This window comes from Diabrotica virgifera, chromosome 5, assembly GCF_917563875.1.
Source record: "Diabrotica virgifera virgifera chromosome 5, PGI_DIABVI_V3a".
NCBI classification, from domain to species: domain Eukaryota; kingdom Metazoa; phylum Arthropoda; class Insecta; order Coleoptera; family Chrysomelidae; genus Diabrotica; species Diabrotica virgifera.
Genome location: NC_065447.1, coordinates 174,125,547 through 174,146,246, shown reverse-complemented (window position 1 = coordinate 174,146,246; position 20,700 = coordinate 174,125,547). Strand labels below are relative to the sequence as shown.

The following is a 20,700-nucleotide window of genomic DNA, read 5'->3' as shown; positions in this document are numbered from 1 at the left end:
TGTTTACAATTTGTTTAAAAAACGGTTTAAATAAATTAGACCTTTTCACATGGGCGACCTCTTGAATCTTATGCTAGGGTATTTTGTGAAATTTATTACGCAAAAAAATCTCATAGTAATAATTTTCCAAATGAACCCGAGCTTTTCGTTTTGTCTATTAATTGATTTCTTCTTTTAGATATTCTGTTTCTTCTATTATACTACTCCTATAGTAGTCCTAAGTACATAAAAGTTTTAACTTGTTCTATTTTTATTCCTTCAATTTCTATATTAAGTTCTTTTTTCCTATCTGCATAACTTTTGTTAGCTTTAGTTGAGCTCAGCTTTATAGACCTGGATCCCGCGTACCAAAAAAAGTCGATTAATAGCAAGCTGAACATTTGTTAATAGCTTGACGGTGTCTAGTCGGACAAACTTTGATGTATGGGAATATGGGAACACTAGAATAGGGGAAGTGTTAATTGTGAAACAGGTTAAAAATTTGGAACATCAAACTACGAAAACGTTCCATGTATTTTGTCGGACAAAACTTCCAATTGATTTGTTACCATTTCATTAAACTCTCATGAAAAAAATCAGACTGGTGTTTATCACCAACTGGGCATTTTAATGAGTGGAACAAGAAGAACATGCCAAATGAAGGAATCGTATTGGTTAGTAATAGCAGTCTGATTTTTGCATAAGAGATTAATAAAAGGGTAACAAATCAAAAGGGACGTTTTTAAAAACTGAAACCAAATTTTTAAACTGTTCCACAATTAAATCTTCCCCTGTTCCAGTATTCCCATACATCAAAGTTTGTCCGACTAGACACCGTTAAGCTATTAAAAAATTTTCAGCTTGCTATTAATCAACTTTTTTTTGGTACGCGGGATCCAGGCATATTAGTTTTTTATATTTTTTTAATCGATACTTCCTTTTTTGGCCATTACAAATGACTCCACTAAATTAACTGCTTTTTTTCAACATATTCTGTCATCAACTCTAGTTTTAATTAATCTCTTAAACTGAATTCATATTTTAGTAAATCTCACATTATAGGACCCGTGTTGAGCTGCCCCCCCCCCACTTGCAAAAATCAAAAAACAAATAGCCCTGATTTATGAGCTATTTATGAGCTCTCATATTCCGCAAACTAAAAATTTTGAGCTCGTTCCACTGAGCAGAAATTTGATACTTTAGTGGGGGGGGGGGGCTGAGTCAGCCCCCCCACTACTTAAAAATAGGAATATTGAATCGGTTTTTGCGGCAGAATTACGAGCTATTTATGAGCTCTTGAAATTATATAGTTTCGATTTTTGAGCTCATCCCCTTCATCCCCAAACAACCCTTTAATTGATTTAACATAAGAGAAAAATGCTGAGAAAACTTAAAATATATCGTATTGCGGATATAATTCCTATAACTTATATACTTTAAGAATAAACTATTAAATCACGTGCATTTCGATTATTGAGCTACAACCCCTTCGCGAGAAAACCACCCTATCTTCCCGGCTTAAGAGAAAGTTGTACTTAAAATGCATTAAACTAATTATTTGGCGACGACATATCATTGAATAATTTATAAGCTTCCAAATTACGCGAATTTAGATCAGTAAATTACAATTTATTTTGTATAGTGCAGTCACTGAAGGTAAAAATCAACGATTACCTTCAATTTCGGTGAACCTTCATCGATTTTCACGAAAATTGGTCAGTGGTTAGAGGATACGTCAAGAAACAAAGGTGACATGATACCACCTTGCGCCTTTACTCTGAGGGTGAATACCACCCCTTCTCGGGGGTGAAAATTATTTTATTAAAAATAACTTCACAAATCAATAAAAGAACACATTAAAAGCAAAATTTATTATATAAAGTTAATACTTTTTAAGCTATTAAAGATCAAAGATTTTAATTATTCGTGAAAAAAATGCATGTAATGAAGCGGTTTTTCGTAAATCACTGAAAAACTGTAAGTTTTTACAAAAAAGTTAATAGTAGTTTAATTCGTAAAGCTTATATTCTAAGAATAAACTCTTAAATCACGCGCCTTTCGATTATAGAGTTACAACCCCTTCGCAAGAAAACCATCCCATATTCCCGGTTTAAGAGAGAGTTGTACTTAAAATAATTTAAATTAATTATTTGGAGATTACATATCGTTTAATAATTTATGAGCTTGCAAAATATACGCATGTCAATTATTGAATTGCCATTTTCTTTCTATGGTGCAGTCACTTAAGGTAAAAATCAACTACGACCTTCGATTTCGGTAAATCTCCATTCATTTTCACGAATTAACAATAACAACTTGGGGTTTTAACCTGGGGTATATGTCACTTCTTCTCGGGGGTGAAAATTACTTTATTAAAAATAACCCCACAAATCGAGAGAGGGACAAATTGTAAGCAAAATTTGTTATATAATGTGATTAAAATAAATTAATACTTTTTGAGTTATTAAAGATCAGATATTTTAATTTTTGTGAAAGAAAATGCATGTTTTAAAGCGATTTTTCATAAATTACTCAAAAACTGTAAGTTTTTACAAAAAAGTGTTCATCACTAAAATTGAAACCAATAAAAAATATAATAAATTGCTTACTTGAAAAACCCTTTAATGTTAATTTAAAGTAAGTTATTGATTAAATGTATATTTATTTCTGCGACTGTTCAAATCTAAGGATTCAAGCTTAAATAAAGGGAAAGAGATGCATTTTATAACACTTAGGTACTAAATACTTATCAAAGTACTTAGAAATACCTATCCAAAATGAGCTCCAGAAAAAGTTGATAGCATCAAAATCCGCTCACCAATTTTGGTGAAAATTAATGCAGATTTACCGAAATCGAAGGTCATATTTGATTTTTACCTTCAGTGACTGCACTATAGAAAGAAAATGGCAATCCAATAATTGAGATGCGTATATTTTGCGAGCTCATAAATTATTAAACGATATTTGTCGACAAATAATTAATTTAAATTATTTTAAGTACAACTCTCTCTCTTAAGCCGGGAATATGGGATGGTTTTCTTGCGAAGGGGTTGTATCTCAATAATCGAAAGGCGCGTGATTTGAGTTTATTCTTAGAATATAAGCTATACGAATAAAACTACTATTAACTTTTTTGTAAAAACTTACAGTTTTTCAGTGATTTACGAAAAACCGCTTCAAAACATGCATTTTTTTCACGAATAATTAAAATTTTTGATCTTTAATAACTTAAAAAGTATTGACTTATTTTAATCACTTTATATAATACATTTTGCTTATAATTTGTTCTTTTATAGATTTGTGCAGTTAGTTTTTATAAAATAATTTTTCACCCCCGAGAAGGGGCGGTATCCACCCTCAGGGTAAAGGCGCAAGGTGGTATCATGTCACCTTTGTTTCTTGAGTTATCCTCTAACCACTGACCAATTTTCGTGAAAATCGATGAAGGTTCACCGAAATTGAAGGTAATCGTTGATTTTTACTTTCAGTGACTGCACTATATAAAATAAATTGCAATTTACCGATTTAAATGCGCGTAATGTGAAAGCTTATAAATTATTAAATGATATGTAGTCGCCAAATAATTAATTTAATGCATTTCAAGTACAACTTTCTCTTAAGCCGGGAAGATAGGGTGGTTTTCTTGCGAAGGGGTTGTAGCTCAATAATCGAAATACACGTGATTTAATAGTTTATTCTTAGAGTATATACGCTGTAGGAATTATATCCTCAATACGATATATTTTAAGTTTTCTCAGCATTTTTCTCTTATGTTAAATCAATTAAAGGGTTGTTTGGGGGTGAAGGGGATGAGCCCAAAAATCGAAACTATATAATTTCAAGAGCTCATAAATAGCTCGTAATTCTGGCGCAAAAACCGATTCAATATTCCTATTTTTAAGTAGTGGGGGGGGCTGACTCAGCCCCCCCACTAAAGTATCAAATTCCTGCTCAGTGGAACGAGCTCAAAATTTTTAGTTTGCGGAATATGAGAGCTCATAAATAGCTCATAAATCAGGGCTATTTGTTTTTTGATTTTTGAAAGTGGGGGGGGGCAGCTCAACACGGGTCATTATAAGTATGCAGCCTTCTTAATTTCTTAAAATACATTCCGAGAAATTATACTCCCTTGCTCGTGGACAAGTTTAGTTGTGGCACAACTCCTTTCACCAATGGAGACAACTCCTTCCACCATGCTCTCGTATATTCTTTCTTTTGTGATATGTATTTTCCTTATCAGCAGGCGGCATATATAAATCTTTCATGTTTTGTTTTAGATCATGCCATCCAGAGCTGATAACACAACTTTCGGCTACACTTACCATCTACCGGCTGGAGGATGGGCTGCCAAAATACGAAACGCTTTGTCACAATTTTCTGACATATTCAGCGAGTTTGACAAATATATTGCGCCTGCCTACCATCATGACAGATGTGAACGGTAAGGGCGCACGTTTTTATTATATTTTTTATGGTAGGGGAGCAAAGTATGCTAAATGTGCAGTCACTCGAGCGTTATGGGGACCTATTGGGTTGTGAAGAGTAGGTCCTAAAACCAAAAAAAGTTAAGTAAAGTTTTCCATTTTAGTGGGCGCTTGCCATTTTTTAATTTAATTTTCCATTTCTAACAATTGTTTTTTTCGATTATAACGCCATCTATCCATAATTCGAAAAAATGTTTCGAATAAAAGTTACTTATTTTTACGTAAGGAATCCAAATCTGCAATAAAAAATAGGGGCTCCTATTTAAAATTTTAAAGTAACCCCCCACCCCACCTCCGTGGAAAGTCGTGTTTGGTGTTATTCGATAGATTTTTTAAAAATATTCAATAAGTGTATTTTACAGTTTTTCGATCTGATGTTCATTTCGCGAAATATCGCGGGATTCGTATTTAAAATATTAAATTTACCCCCACCCCTCTCCGTGGGAAGTCGTGTTTGGTATCATTCGATAGATTTTTAAAAAATATTGAGCACATATTTTTTAGTTTTTCGATCTGTCATTTATTTCGCGAAATATTCGCTTTTTTCTTGTGAAACTTTGTAACGCACCGATTTCCTTACGCCCGGCTCAAATCGTCAGATTTTTGAAATATACACTTTTTTGCATGTACTTTACTTACCTTATCTTAATCTGACAATTTCGAGTTTTTTTAAGGATAGATTTTTTTTTCGGGCTCCCCTTAACGAACTCCCCTGTGTTAAGAGCCAATATATGGTAGGGGTACTAGGTTTCTCCCCATATGATAATCTCACGCGCTCGAGTAACTGCAAAAATCTCCGCTTGGGCTCCCCTACCATAAATACATGTTTTGAAAATTTTCACATTAACATGTTATTTAGTAATACACCTAATAGACCAAATGAGAAGGTAGATCTAAAAAGGAGGTAAATATGATTTTTACAGAATTAGAACAATAGAGACAAAAGGATAAGCTAAATATCATAAAAATAAAAATTTGCCAAGAAGAATGAGGCAAATAGTGGCGAATAGAAGATAGGATAGAATCTTAATAGCGATTCTTCTTCTTCAAGTGCCATCACTGCGACGGAGGTCGGCAATCATCATAGCTATTCGGGCTTTAAAGACGGCTGCTTTGAAAAGTTCATTTGATTTACATCCGTACCATTTTCTCAGGTTGCGGAGTCACGATAGTCTGCGGCTCCCTATGCTTATTTTTCCTTGAATCTTTCCCTGCATAATCAATTGGAGCAAGTTTTATCTCTTCCCACGTGTAATATGTCCGAGATATTCTAATTTTCTTGTTTTGGATGGTATTACAGATTTCCATTTCTTTATCCATGTTTTTCAGAACCTCTTTGTTTGTAACATGTTTTATCCACGATTTTTTCAGAATTCTTCTGTACATCGACAGCTCGAATGATTGTAGTCTTTTCATTGTGCCGGATTCAAGGTCCAAGCTTCCATCCCAGAACACAGAGTCGAGAAAACGTAGCACCTAGCCAACCTAACTCTTAGCTCCAACTTCGATTGTAATATAATATCGAATAATATTCGACCTAATATCGATTAAAAACAGAAAATAAGCCAATCAGTGGTCATTATCATCATCAGTGATAATACAGCCTTAATTGAGCGTTGACCTTCTCCATATAATTTCGCCAGTCGTTTCTGTTAAGAGTATACAGTAGCGATCAACAGGTAGCAACAAAATATAACTTCGGGAGATAGTATCATAAACTTTGGCAACAGTGGTAATCTTTGACATTATCTAAGATTAATATTTTGACAATATCATAGTCGCGCTAAATAGAAGTAATAGAAAACGATTTTAGTATTGGTAAATAGATATTTATAAAAATAAACCAAAATGAGTGAAAATTTTATGTTAAGATAGGTATTTAGAAAGGTATGTGCATGAAATATCTAATAATAAAACAATAATAAATAATCATTTTTTGTTGTGACGCGAAACAAATTTCAATTTTCGCATAATTTTGGCACGGTTTTTAATGGACTTTTTCTTGGAAGGTTTCACTTTATTTTTCGTTTTATTTACTTTTGCCATTTTGTTAAAAGTTAAACTATTGATAACATTTTTAGAATAAAAAATCCTCCTAAAACTTTATATACTCGCATTAGAATTCGAAATATTTTTACGTAAAATATACTTACCTACCTACATATAACTAAAACTGACAATTAACAACAATCTATTCTTTCAAAGAGGCCAACAACTTATACAACAACAACAAATGTATAATCAATTAACTATCAATAAACACTACTTTCCTATGAAACAACAAAAACGAATTCATAAATTAACACACTACTGCACTGAACAGATATCGATAAAGATGACAGAACAGATTAGAGAAAATCTGTCGCAGGTTTGTCAAAATGACAGTGCTATTTCTCTATTTTGCCTAATTAGTTAGAAATAGTTAGAAATAAAAAATTTTAGTAGTTCCAAGATTACACAAAATCTAGGCATGGGATAAAAAAGTTTATTTGAAGAAAGATTTTTTTTTCTTCTTAATGGCGGTACAGGCTCCTTTTTCAATATTTTATTTAGTTATAGAGTAATTTTCACGTACTAACATATTTCTGAAATTGGACTCTGTATCGCCATTTTTTATTATATTACGAATATGTGTGCTAAATATCTCGACAAAATATTCAAAATTAGAGCCGCAATCTTGGAACGCGTTTGTTGCGGCCTGTTGATCGCTACTGTAGCCTCTTAATTGCCTGTCGTTGTCAGCTTGATGTGCCGATCTCCCTTGCTATCAATTATCAGCTATAATTTAAATGAAACATTAGATATAATGGTAATTGACGGTCATGGCTCAGTAGCTAGGTACTGGCTTAACAAGCCGGCACATTCACCAGAAACTCTTCTAGTTTCTAATTTACCTGAACCACCACCGTGTTTCGGAGTTAATACTAAAACTTGAGGATTATCAAATTATGATTGTGGATAAACCAGAAGATGACATGAATGGGAGGTATAAACGAAATAAATCAATTGATTGTAGTACGACGGGTTAGAACAACAAACGACTTCCAAAAAAAAATTGTATCTTTATTTTGTTTCTTTATTTTTATATTATATTCTCTTCATTTTCTATCACCTCTTTCGTCTTCTTTTCTCCATGCTCTTTGTATTGATATCTTTTTAATTTCAATCTTTTGTCTGTTATTTCTGTTTTTACACTTACCCTTTCTATTTTCACTTCTTCTTACGTCGCACTGGTGCTTATCTGAAACAAGGAAATTTAGTCGGTTATTTTTTCAACTAGCTTCCAACGTCCACTACTGAATATAGGGTTGTCGCATGCTTTTCTATTTAGTCCGATTTTGCGTCTCCCGATTATCAACTGTTCTAGCAACATGACCTGCTTAGTTCCATTTTAATATTGTTATTCTTTCAATAACGTTTGCTACTCTTGATCTTTTGCGTATAAGAGCATTACGTATTATATCACGAAGAGAAACCCCTGGCATTATTCTCTCCATTGTGCTTTCCGCAGCTTGTAGTTTACTCACTGCTGTTCTTGTTGGTATTAGGGTTTCTGCCACCATACATCAGCAGTGGCAGAACACAATGGTGGCAGAACACATTGGAATCTTTTACCTAAAAATATCCTTCATCTTTCCAAATGCGGCTCAAGTCAGGTTTATTCTTCTCTGCAGCTGGACTGTTTAGTTCTTTCAACTTATTCTGATCTCATGGCCCAAATACTTTTAGAAGTCAACTCGCTCAATGTCCCTCTTTTCAACTTAGATATTTTTGCTGTGGACTAAATTGGTTATACACTCCCCGGCAGAGAAAACGGGCACCCCAAAAATGGGTCATTTTTAATGTCTTGTATTTCCTAAACCTGATGTCCGATTTAAGTAATTTTTTTAATGTATTATAGCCGTATTCTTTATAAATATCGCTGTAATAATATTGTTGCTAGACAGGTACATTGTCATTGTATACAGGGTGTACGAATCAAACTGTGTTTTTTCTCAAATTTTGGAACACCCTGTGAAATGTTCTAGCTTTTATAAAATACTAAAATTAAAACCCAACTATAGACACAGATTTTCTTAACATTCTGTTTTTTTTATTCATTCGCTTATGTTGGATAATAAAAAAGTTAGGCACTTTAACCACTACCCCTGTTTTTCGTCAATACAGGGTGTTTTTCAATAAGTACGGCAAGCTTTAAGGGGTAATTCTGCATGATAAAATAATGACAGTTTGCTTTATAAACTTATGCCCGAAAATACTTCGTTTCTGAGATAGGGGGTGTTGAAATTGTTCTTACAAACTGACGATTTATTTATTGCTCTAAAACGGTTTGTGATATGCAAATGAAATTTGGTAGATTTTAAGAGCTAATTATTGCGCATTTTTTGGCATACAATTGAGAATTTTATATTCACCATTGTCGTGCATACGGGATATATCTAAAATATTTATACCCGTATGCACGCCAATGGTGAATATAAAGTTCTTAATTGTATGCCAAAAAATGTGCAATAACTACCTCTTAAAATCTACCAAATTTCATTTGCATATCACAAACCGTTCTAGAGAAATCAATAAATCGTCAGTTTGTAAGAACAATTTCAACACCCCCTATCTCGGAAACGAAGCATTTGCGGGCATACGTTTATAAAGCAAACTGTCATTATTTTATCATGCAGAATTACCCCTTAAAGTTTGCCGTACTTATTTAAAAACACCCTGTATTAACGAAAAACAGGGGTAGTTGTTAAAGTGCTTAACTTTTTTATTATCCAACATAAGCGAATGAATCAAAAAACAGAATGTTAAGAAAACCTGAGGCTATAGTTTGGTTATAATTTCAGTATTTTATAAAAGCTAGAACATTCCACAGGGTGCTCCAAAGTTTGAGAAAAAAACACAGTTTGGTTCGTACACCCTGTATACAATGACAATGTACCTGTCTAGCAACAATATTATTACAGCGATATTGATAAAGAATAAGGCTATAACATATTAAAAAAATTACTTAAATCGGACATCAGGTTTAGGAAATACAAGACATTAAAAATGACCCATTTTTTGGGGTGCCCGTTTTCTCTGCCGGTGAGTGTATATTGTGCTTTTACAAAATGTATTTTGAGACCCACTCCCTTTGTGGCAGGATGCAGCTCTTGGAGCATTATTTGCGCCTTTTCAAAACTGTTCGCAATGAGAATGATGTCATCTGCAAATTGAAGCTTATTAAAAAATTTTCCGTCTACATTGACTCCCTTCTCGGTCCAATCTATCGTTTTACAGGCATATTCTAGCATAGTGGGAAACAATTTAGAATACATGTTGTCTCCTTGCAAAATATGACCCTTTCAATATGAAAGGCCCAGTATGCTCATTAAGTTTTACACAAACTGCAGCACGCTCATATATGTATTTGATGAGGGATAGGTATGTATCGATGGCCTATTCTACATTGCGTTCGAGCATGAAGCATTATACTTTGGTTGACTATGTCAAATGCATTTTCAAAGTCAACAAAGACAAGTTTTATGGGTCTCTTACATTATATGGTTTTTTCAATTAACGACTTAATGGTTTGCAAATGATCATTTTCCGTATCCCTCTCTAAATCCTGCTTACTCATGTCAACCTGTTAATTATTATCTTCATAAACAACTTATAAATGTAAGATAACAAGTTAATATTATCCTTCATCTCCGCTATATCTCCCTTTTTGCAGATGCCTACTATAACAGCTCTATTCCACTATAACTGAGCGTATGACTTCTTTTGAAAGGAATGAGTTCTATAATTGTGCCTCAATAGCTATTTGGTAATCACCAGCTGCTTTATTGTTTTTCGTTTGATTTAATGACTTCGATACTTCTTCAAGACTTTGAGACTATTTCAATCTTAATCTTTTCTTATTCCTAACTCTTGTATTCGTTCTTCCAGCAGTCATCATTCTCTTTGCCTTATACCTATGCGGGGTCGGCTTCCCTAATTGCATTTTTCCACACAATTCTATCTTGGGTCATATCAATGTTAATCCCCTTTACCAACATGTCCTGCCTTATCGTCTTCCCCAGGTCTTCTTTGGTCTTCCTCTCCTACTCCTTCCAGGAATCTGCACTTCAGCTATTCTTCGTATTGGGTGATTAACGTCTCGACGTTGAACATGACCGAACCATCTTAACCTATGCTCTCTCATTTTGGCATCAATTGGTGCCACACCTAGACTTCCCCTAATATACTTATTTCTAATTTTCTTCTTTGTCACTCCACTCATCCATCTAGGCATTCTCATATCCGCCAGGTGCATTCGTTGTTTCTCTTTCTTTTTCACTGCCCAACATTCAGTTCCCTACATCATAGCCGGTCTTATGGCTGTTTTATAGAATTTTCCCTCCAGCTTCATTGGAATTTTTCTGTCACACAACACACCACTCGCTTCTTTCCACTTCATCCATCCAGCCCTAATTCTACTGCATGCATCTCCATCTATTTCTCCATTACTCTGTAATACCGATCCTAGGTACTTAAAACTATTGCTTTTCATAATCATTTCACCATTCAAAGATACCATTTTAGTTGTAGCAACTCCATCTTTAAAATGAACATTCCAAATACTCTGTTTTTGTCCTACTAAGTTTTAAACCTTTTAATTCCAGAGCTTGTCTCCACTGTTCCAGCTTTTGTTCTAAGTCTCTTTCACTATTTCCTATTAACACTACATCATCAGCATACATTAGGCACCATGGAATGCAACCCTGTATTTTCGCTGTTATCGAGTCCAAAACTAATGAGAATAAATAAGGACTAAGCACCGAGCCTTGGTGCAATCCTACTTTTACCTGAAATTTATCAGTCTCTCCCACAGCTGTCCTAACACTAGTCGTTACTCCTTCATACATATCTCTCACAATTTTACATATTCGCCAGGGACTCCTTTCTTATTGAGTGCCCACCACAGAATCTCTCGAGGAACTCGAGGAATCATATGCTTTCTCAAGATCAATGAATACCATATGAGCGTTGGTCTCTTTATTCCTGTATTTTTCCATCAGTTGCCTTACAATGAAAATTGCATCTGTTGTTGATCTGCCCTGCATAAAGCCAAATTGGTTATCGGATATTTCGGTTTCTTTACGTATCCCTCTATCAATTACTCTCTCCCACATTTTCATGGTGTGGCCAAGTACTTAGTTTTATAGCCCTGTAGTTTGTACATTGTTGTATGTCTCCCTTGTTTTTGTAGACAGGAACTAATATACTGCTTTTCCATATTCGTTCTTCCAGCAGTAATAATAATAATTACCGTTATACACCGTCAATATTATTGAAAATAACCTTGAAATCGACCTAATTTCCTATTTTTTAATGTTTTAGGTCAGTTCAAATGAGGCTCTATACAATGCATAAACGAGAATTTGTAATGGTTTTTATAACATTTTTCACTTGTTTTGGATTAGGCATATTTGTTGGTCTTGCAGGTAGGTCCATATACATGCAAATCGGTTAATATAGCTAAACTTGAACATAGTATGTAAATACTCTATTACAAATAGGATGTGAATTCCCTACCAATCCTACTACTGGTAATTTATATTCGAAATCAAGAGTAAAAAAATAGCTTTTTACATATTTCTCTTTGGTTATTGTGCAACAGATTAAACAAATCTTGTAAATGAACTAATTGACTACAAAAATTGGTGTATATATTTTCTGAAGAACAAGAGTCCAAAGATTTTTTTAACAGAATTAGGATTATCATCCTTTAATATTTCATTTTTAATAGAGCATTTCGCGTCTTCACCAACTTTTATCTATATGAAAATTAAAAGACATTCCACAATTATTACTTTTAGATCTATAAATGCAACCATTATTTTATGATTTTTAGGTCCTCCCATAACCTTAACCACAGAAGTAGATGGAGTTTCTTTACTGCCAAAAAATAACAACACCAACCCAAACATAAATAAAAATATAGCGACGGGGCCGTTTATTATGAAAACGCCAAAATTATCAACATATTCTCAACAATTGTGGATTATTGCTAAATTGTCTACAGAAAACACAGATGGTAATATGACAGTATAAAAACATTTAGATTCCATATAGAACTTTTTTTTCATTAAAAGAACAATGCACCTAATCCTATGTTTAACCAGCATTTTATATTTAAACTTATCTGCTACTTTACTATCCAAGATATTCACTTGTTTCTAATTGTTCATATTAATTGTCATAATTGTTACCTACAGATTTGCTATGCTAGGTTTCACTGCCGGAATTTAAAATAACGTTTATACATTTATCATTATTACACAAGTCCCAAAGGTTTGGTGCGTTTGAGCCTAAAATAAGAACTAGCACATGACTCAGGCAGTTCTAACACTTCCCTGTTTGTCTGGTTATGGAGTCAATTTCCGTGATCGTTTACAATCTTATTTATTTCTTCTTTAATTGTCACTGTACGGAGTTCCCAATGTAGGTCTTTGTTGCAAATATACCACGGAGCGTTGACTATGTTGCTTAGTATTCGGTTTTGGTATCTTTGAAGACAAGCATAGTTACTCTCACTAGTACTTACTATCTCTGTAGATCAAAGGACCTGAGTATTTGCTTGTAAACTAATACCTGGTTACCTGGTTTTGGACTGATAGTTGTGGGCTTCTACTTAGTAATAACCAATATAACTTCTTGTAATTCAGTTTAAGTTGTTCAGTTTTTTTCTGATATATTCCTACCACTTTAATTTGATATCCAAATATAGCCTATATGTGTATATATGTTACAGTTCAAGTTGATTCTCAGTTAGAGTTGACTCCAACTAGTTGGAGTCAACTCCAACTGAAACGAGCAGTAAAAGTTGATTTTAAAAATTTAAATCAACTTTTACTAGTTGGAGTTGACTCTTCCTGGATCGATTCAGTAAATGTTGATTATACGAGAATCTCAAGTGCATTTTTGATGAGTGTGCGTTTCTTTGTTTTGGCCGTTTCATCTACTTGTTAGTATAGTCTGTAACGTCGCCCCCGTTAGGTAAATTATTCTGATTCGATTTTTTGCACAAACTTACTCAAAGAAATACATCCGTATAACAATCCTTATAACAAATACATAGGGTGTCACGCGGTACCGCGGTCGAAAAAATGTTCCAATGACCAATTTCAGTAAAATCAGTCGGTAAAGTGACTCTTTATCGAACGAGTCTGATATTACGAGCAGAGGAACAGACGCGTTCGATAAAGAGTATTGAGGTGGTGCGTACAAAATTGTATCGTCAATCATAAAAAACATTAACACTTACTTACAACTTTGAGGAATTTTTTTTAATTTTAGACGAAATAAAAAATTCGAATGACAGTACTGACAGATAACTTTTGCATGATGGCCGGTTTTGATGTTTAATCGATAGTTATCAATATTGTATACCTACCTAATTACTAAATCTGTAAAGTTTTGATTTATTTTGTATGAATATAATTGCGAAACACTACAGAATTTTACTTTTTGGCATACATTTTATTAATAATAAGATCAATTTTGTACAATATTTTTAATAATTAAAGTAAATAAATTTTAATTTCATTCAAATAAATAATCGATTGCTGCCATTGACCACTTACATTCAATCTCGGTTAATTTGATTAATTATCGCGGCAGGTAAAGTAACATTCTTCTTTCAATACAACAAAGTGAGGGCAAATGAGTAAAATACTGCCGAAAATGAGGGCAAATGAGTACAATATTGAATGATTTAAGTGACGTTTGGCGATAAACAATGATTTTAAACAAATTCGCAAAAATAAATTTTTTCACTTCGTACAATTTTTTTTTAGATCCTTTGGGCATTTTTCTCTAAAATTGACTGTTGTCGAGTTATTACCGACTTAAAATTTGAAAAACGTCAAAATAACCATTTTCAAGGTTTAATAACTCGGGTTAAAGATAATTATTGTGAAAGTCGAGCGAGCGGCCGTGGAGTAACGGCATAATCGCTGGACTCATACGCCAGTGCACGTGGGTTCGAGCCCTGCTAAAGACAAACCATTTTCATTTCCAATAATGACACGAGCCGTCTCACCGTGCCTCGGAGAGCACGTTAAGCCGTCGATCCCCCTGGGCTAGTGTACATCGACACTAGTTACTTGAAACAGGGTTAAAGATGTAATTGGCGCCGGAACTGTCCGAAAGGCAAAAATGCCATACGATATTATATATTATGAAAGTCAGAAACTAAAAAAAATCAAAGATTAAAGCTACCTCTATAAGATCCTGAAGAAATTTTTGTCATTATTTCATTAATAAGATATTATTTTTAATTATCAACAATGAGCGCTAACCGTGTATTGAGGCGGCCGTCAATGTGAGTGCGAGTGAGATTCACCATTGGACGGCTGGAATGGTGCATCTCTTTAGCACCCACCATTGACGGCCGCCTAATACGCACTTAGCGCTCATTGTTAATAATTAAAGATAAAGCTTAGTAATAAAGTAGTGACAAAAATTTCTGCTGGATCTTTAGAGGGGGCTATAAACTTTGATTTGGTCACTTTCCGACTTTCATAATAATGGATTTTAACCGAGTTATTAAGCCTTGAAAATGGCTATTTTCGCATTTTTCCAATTTTAAATCGCGTATAACTCGACAACAATTAATTTTAGAGAAAAATCACAAAATACCTTTTTTCTACGAGCGTGCAAAAATGTCTACTTTCGCGAACGCGTTTTACTTTTCCGCACGCGTGTTACTTTTCCGCACGCGTGTTAATTTTTTAAAGACTCGTAGAAAAAATATTGTTCCTAACGCTTGCAGAAAGTCTCTTTTCCGCACTCGACTGCTTGCCGAACCAGTCGCGTGCGGAAAAGTATGACTTTCTGCACTTGTTAGGAAAATAACTATTTTTGCTCAGAATAACCCAAATGATCTAAAAAAAATTGTTCGAAGTAAAAAAATTATTTTTGTGAATTTGTCCAAAAAAAAATTGTTTAAACAATTTATCGATCAAGGTACTGCCTGGCACCCAGTAGATTTGTTATAAGGACCTCTTTTGAGTAAGTTTGTGCAAAAAATTCTAATCGGAGTAATTTACCTAACGGGGGCGACGATACAGCCTAGATTAATTTGAACATATTCAGTAACATTTAATTTCTAGAATCGGCTGTTTGTGTGAATCAGAATCAACTTTTACTAAATGGCATTGGGAAGAGTATACTTTTCCTAGTTGGAGTCTACTTTTACTAGTAAATGTTGAATATAAATCTTCATTTTATATTTATAATCAACTTTTACTGAAACCAGCCGTTAGACTCCAACTAGTTGGAGTCAACTCCAACTGGATAATCAACTCGAACTGTAACATATATACTAAAATATAGTATTTAACTGTTTTTTGTATGGAAGGATTTTTTTGTTTAGAGTAGCTGTATGATTATTTATTTTTTGTAAGTAGAATCTTTATTGGCAGATTTCCCTTCATTAATTTTTATGCGATATTTATTAAGTATTCCAAGTGCTTATTTTGTTCACTTCATTTTGGAGTTTTCTAGTGGTTTCTTCGAATGTTTCTTTTGTTGGCTCGAATCTTTAATTTTAATGTAGTTTATCCTAGAAGTAAACCTATTTTGTTTTTGCAATACTTTGTATTATTCTTTTTAGTTTGTGAACATCCTGGTAGAAAGGTTTACCTACTTGTTTATGTAGGCTTATTCTATGCTTTTCAATTGCTTTTCTAGCTGTTCTATTTTATTTTTTCTGTAAATTCTTGTAATTACTCTTCTTCTAGACACATAGTTTTTGCTCGTATTTTGGGTATTTCCTCTGTCCCTTTCCACTTTTGCTCCGTTTCTTCTTGCCAAAACATTCTTATATTATTTGTAGAATCAGTCGTGATGCCTCTTTATATGAATAAATTTTGAAAAGCATCGAATGAAACTCTGAAAGAATATAATTAACAATAAAAAATTCTCTATAATATTGTAGCATATTATTTATTTCAGGTGAAATTATAGACAAAAAGTTCAAAATATCTGTGGGCATATCAGGCTTAACTGAAGAACATAAACCAGTCAGTGTTATGGATGTTAACGCAAATAATAGGTAAGATTACTGGCAATAATTGATTCTACTATTATAAATTCATGAGACTCATCATCATCAATAGCATTATTCCATTCTTGTTGGTCATGTGCCAATATTTCCCATTATCTCAGTCCCATTTTCTCCAGATCTTCACTTACTGCATCTTTCCATCTTTTTCTAGACATACCTACAGATCTAACACACATGTTATTTGTTGATCTAGAGAAAGCTTGCGATACGGTACCCTTGAAGAATCTGCCACCAACTTTATTTAAACTTTGTATAGATGAAACAGGAAGAAACGGGAAAGAAATGTGTAAAAACGGGAACAAAAATTTAATAAAAACATATTCATTGTCTTTTGTTTGACCATGATAAAAACATGATAAAAAAGGTTAAAGAAGAATTTGGAAGCCAAGGCTTGGAAATTAATTATGATAAAACGCAATACATGGTTAATGGAAAGAAAAAATAAAAAAAAAACGTTAAAGCACTCATGGGAGTGCCGACAGAAGTGAAAACTTCTTATATTATATAAATTACTATGCGTATATAATATATTATATACGCATTGCGTACGTTCTATGCTATTTATGTATACATACACATAATATATATATATATTTATGCACAGATATCAAAGTGAGGTCCTGACATTACGCGCACTTAGTGAGGACCGGTAGAAAACGTAGACATAATCGTTTCAACTCTTCATAGTGACCTTGACAAGTAAATAGCAATTAAAAAATGACGAGTATACACAAAAAAGATTACGTATATGTGCCCCGTATTGTTCAAGTATATTGCCACCCAAGTGAGGCCATTACACGCAGCTATTAAAGTGAGACTGTATATACTTTTTCGTTATGCGCACAAAGTGAGGACAACTTTACGTGTATATTTCCTTACAGCTCATCAAGTGAGGACCATACAGTGTTGTCGATAAATATGAGATTAATCGTTTCTACTGCCTTTTTCTGTATAACACAGTAAGAATTATTATTGTTTCGTTGTTTCAGTCACTTGTAGTTATAAGAAGGATGTGGACTCTTTGTTCTTGCTCGTACTGTTTGTTAATTTTATAACATTTTAGTACCTCAGCATTAAATCACGGTAGCCTTATCGGAGACTAGCGTTAATAAAGAAATAGTTTTATATTTTTTAATAATTTACGTTAAAGATGGATAGGAAAGCAAGAATTTTGAAAATAGCGTTAGTTGAGAACAATAATAATCAAAATGGAGGATACAGTGATAGTTCAGTTATGTGAAATTTATATTGAACTTAACATATAAATATAAAAGCCCGACTTTTGATCTAAGGGGAACACAGTTTTTACGGTACATACATATCTGTCATTTGTCAACCCCCTCCCTTCCATTTCCCCCACCCCTTATTTTTAAATAGGGAATAGGGGCGTGTGCTAGCTCATTTGAAACGATATTCAATTCTCTATCCAGTATTATTAACATTGACATAATTATCTATACAGAGTGTATTTTAGTATAGGTACTGTTGCCCCTGTCGATTTTCATTTTGAAACGACAATTTTCCAACCTTAATTTTAGTATACAAGATGATTTACTTAATTTAATTAAACTTAATGTACCTTTTTTACTGACTTAATTTTACAGTTATTCCACTAGATGGCAAATACAGTGAATATGATCATATGTTTTATTTCGAATAATCATTTTAAAATAGTTTTAGTTTTCTATTTTCTCTGAAAATTGTTGCAAGCTTCTTGTTCTTATACTTAAAATCATGTCACTACAAATTTATACGAGACTACATATTAAGAGTATAGAAAGTATTATAATATATGACATACATGCTTTTTCCATTTATTGAAGATATTTCACCTTATCCTGAAACAATGCAATGTGAACAAGTGTCCTCAACTAAAAAAATATATCAGACTATTTTAATACTAAGTGTATAGTTTGTACTATAAACCGTATTGAAATAGATTGCAACATGTGTGTGTGGTTGGGATATTGACTGCGAAACCTAAGGCTTCATTCGCCTAATCATATTTACCTTTGATTCTTATAACAATAAATAAAATTGATTAACATTTTATATCAATATTATTAGTGTTTTTAAACAATATCAGTGTGATATATCAGTATGATAAAGTCAAGATAAACAATACTATAATAGAAAGCTTTGAGGTCAAACAATGACTGCGGCAGGGTGATCCATTATCGTCTATAATGTTTAGCATATTACTAGAAAAGGTTATACAGGAAGCAAACATTAATAGAACAGGTCTGAACTACCACAAAAAACATCAGTGCTTGGCATTCGCAGACGATTTGGTAATCTTGGCTAGGAGCAAAATAGAACTTATAGAAACAGTCATGAAACTCGAGGAGAGGGCAGCAACCAAAGGATTGTATATAAATGAAGCAAAAACAAAGTATATGGAATGAACAAATAAGCAATTCGTTCGGGGGCAATACATAACAATGACAACAGCGAAGGGAACACAGTATAAATTCGAAGAAGTTTAGAGATTTGAGGACTTAGGAACTGTCTTCACAAGAGATCCTAACTGTGAAGAAGAAATACAAAAGAGAATTATGTCGGGCAACCGCGCTATATTTTCTTTTAATGGGTTGTTAAGAAGTAAACATATATCACGAAGAGCAAAACTAAGAACTTACAAGACCGTAATAAGGCCGATAGTAACGTATGCTTCTGAAACATGGGTCACAACAAAAAAACATCAAGAGTTGTTGTTCCACCCGGTGGGAAACTGAGCTCTATCAAGATCCTAACATACTAGCAGTAATTAAGGCGCAAAGACTTAGATGGTTGGACTATGTGCAGAGGATGATTCCATCTAGAATTCCCAGAATGGTACTATCTAGTGCATTGGCAGAGAAAAGACGAAGAGGAAGACCGAGGTCACGATGGAGTAATGGAGTTAGAGAAGATATGAGAAGAATTAACTTAAGGAACTGGGAAACAAAAGCGACTGACAAAAGGGAGTGGAAAAGAATAGTACATCAAGCCATGAGCCTACTAGGCTCGTACTGCTTACATATTATAATATCAGTTTTCTAATATTATCCAGTTCCATATCCAGTTCCGAATCCAGTGGTTATATTTCTTCCGTATTGTTTAGTTTCGCTTCCAGTGATTGTATTTTTTTTCTTGTTTTTTTTTTGAAATATTTATTTATTATTTTATTACTATATTTTTTATTGTGCTCATAATAGATTGCAACATTGTCTACAGACATGAATGCAGTAACAATAAATAAAAAAATCGGAGATCCACACCCCGGATTTGAAATCGAAACCTCTGCTTTACGAATCCGAGATCCGAGGTCTACCCACTAGGTCACTAGGCTATCGCTCTTAAGACAATATTTTTTCCTGAAACGGGGAACTTCTAAAGCCGAGTCTAGACTATGTAACAAAACATGCTAATAACAAAGTTGTACAACAAATTTGTTGTACAACTTTGTTATGTAACTTGGTATAATATAGCATGAGTATCCAGACTATATAACAAAAAACAAAACAACAACATGCGCATAAATTTTGCAGCATTTTAGATGGATAGCTGGTAGGTTAGGTAGTATATAGAATTGCGTCATATAAGTATGAAGGATCTCTTCATAGCAACAGCAGCTTGTGTAATATTGTGGAGGCGACACCGGCGTGTTAAATTAATATTTTGGATGTGTCCTTCATTAGCAGCTCGAGCAAAATATAGGTAGTGGTACAGCTCTTTTAGCTGATCTGGAAAGAGATAACATAGACCCATCGACAGGAGACATTAAATGTGATGGCAGTTTTAAAAACTTCTTAAGAATAGAAAGTTCTGATTTTGAATTTCTTATAAATGACATCGGCCATAAAATAGGCAGGAAAGACATTTCGAGATGCAATTCCAATAAGAGAAAGATTAACAGTTATATTATTAGCAAAGTATATTTTTTAAACTTTTTACTCATTGTTTCAGAGAGGAAGTATAACATTTGTGTAAAATTTAATTCCTCAGTATTATCGTCTTCACCTGTTCATGATTGAGTGTCACTGTCTGTTTGAATTGGTGTAGCTGGAGAAGTAGCGGATGTAGGTGTAGTGGACGGAATAGAAAGGCTCAGATATATTGTATGATTGAGTGCCTGTTTGAGTAGCTGATGAAGCAGTC

The 20,700-nt window shown here is 33.6% G+C and overlaps 1 protein-coding gene across 1 annotated transcript in view; it reads left to right on the top strand.

Annotated features, from left to right (window-relative positions):
* LOC126885216 (transmembrane protein 181) overlaps window positions 1–20,700 on the top strand; it is a 97,453-nt gene that overhangs the window by 8,339 nt on the left and 68,414 nt on the right. The window contains exons 2-5 of the mRNA XM_050651670.1: window positions 4,257–4,420; window positions 11,829–11,932; window positions 12,343–12,525; window positions 16,449–16,548. Of these exons, the coding sequence (XP_050507627.1) occupies window positions 4,260–4,420; window positions 11,829–11,932; window positions 12,343–12,525; window positions 16,449–16,548 (548 nt within the window). The 5' untranslated portion in view covers window positions 4,257–4,259. The remainder of the gene's footprint in view (window positions 1–4,256; window positions 4,421–11,828; window positions 11,933–12,342; window positions 12,526–16,448; window positions 16,549–20,700) is intronic.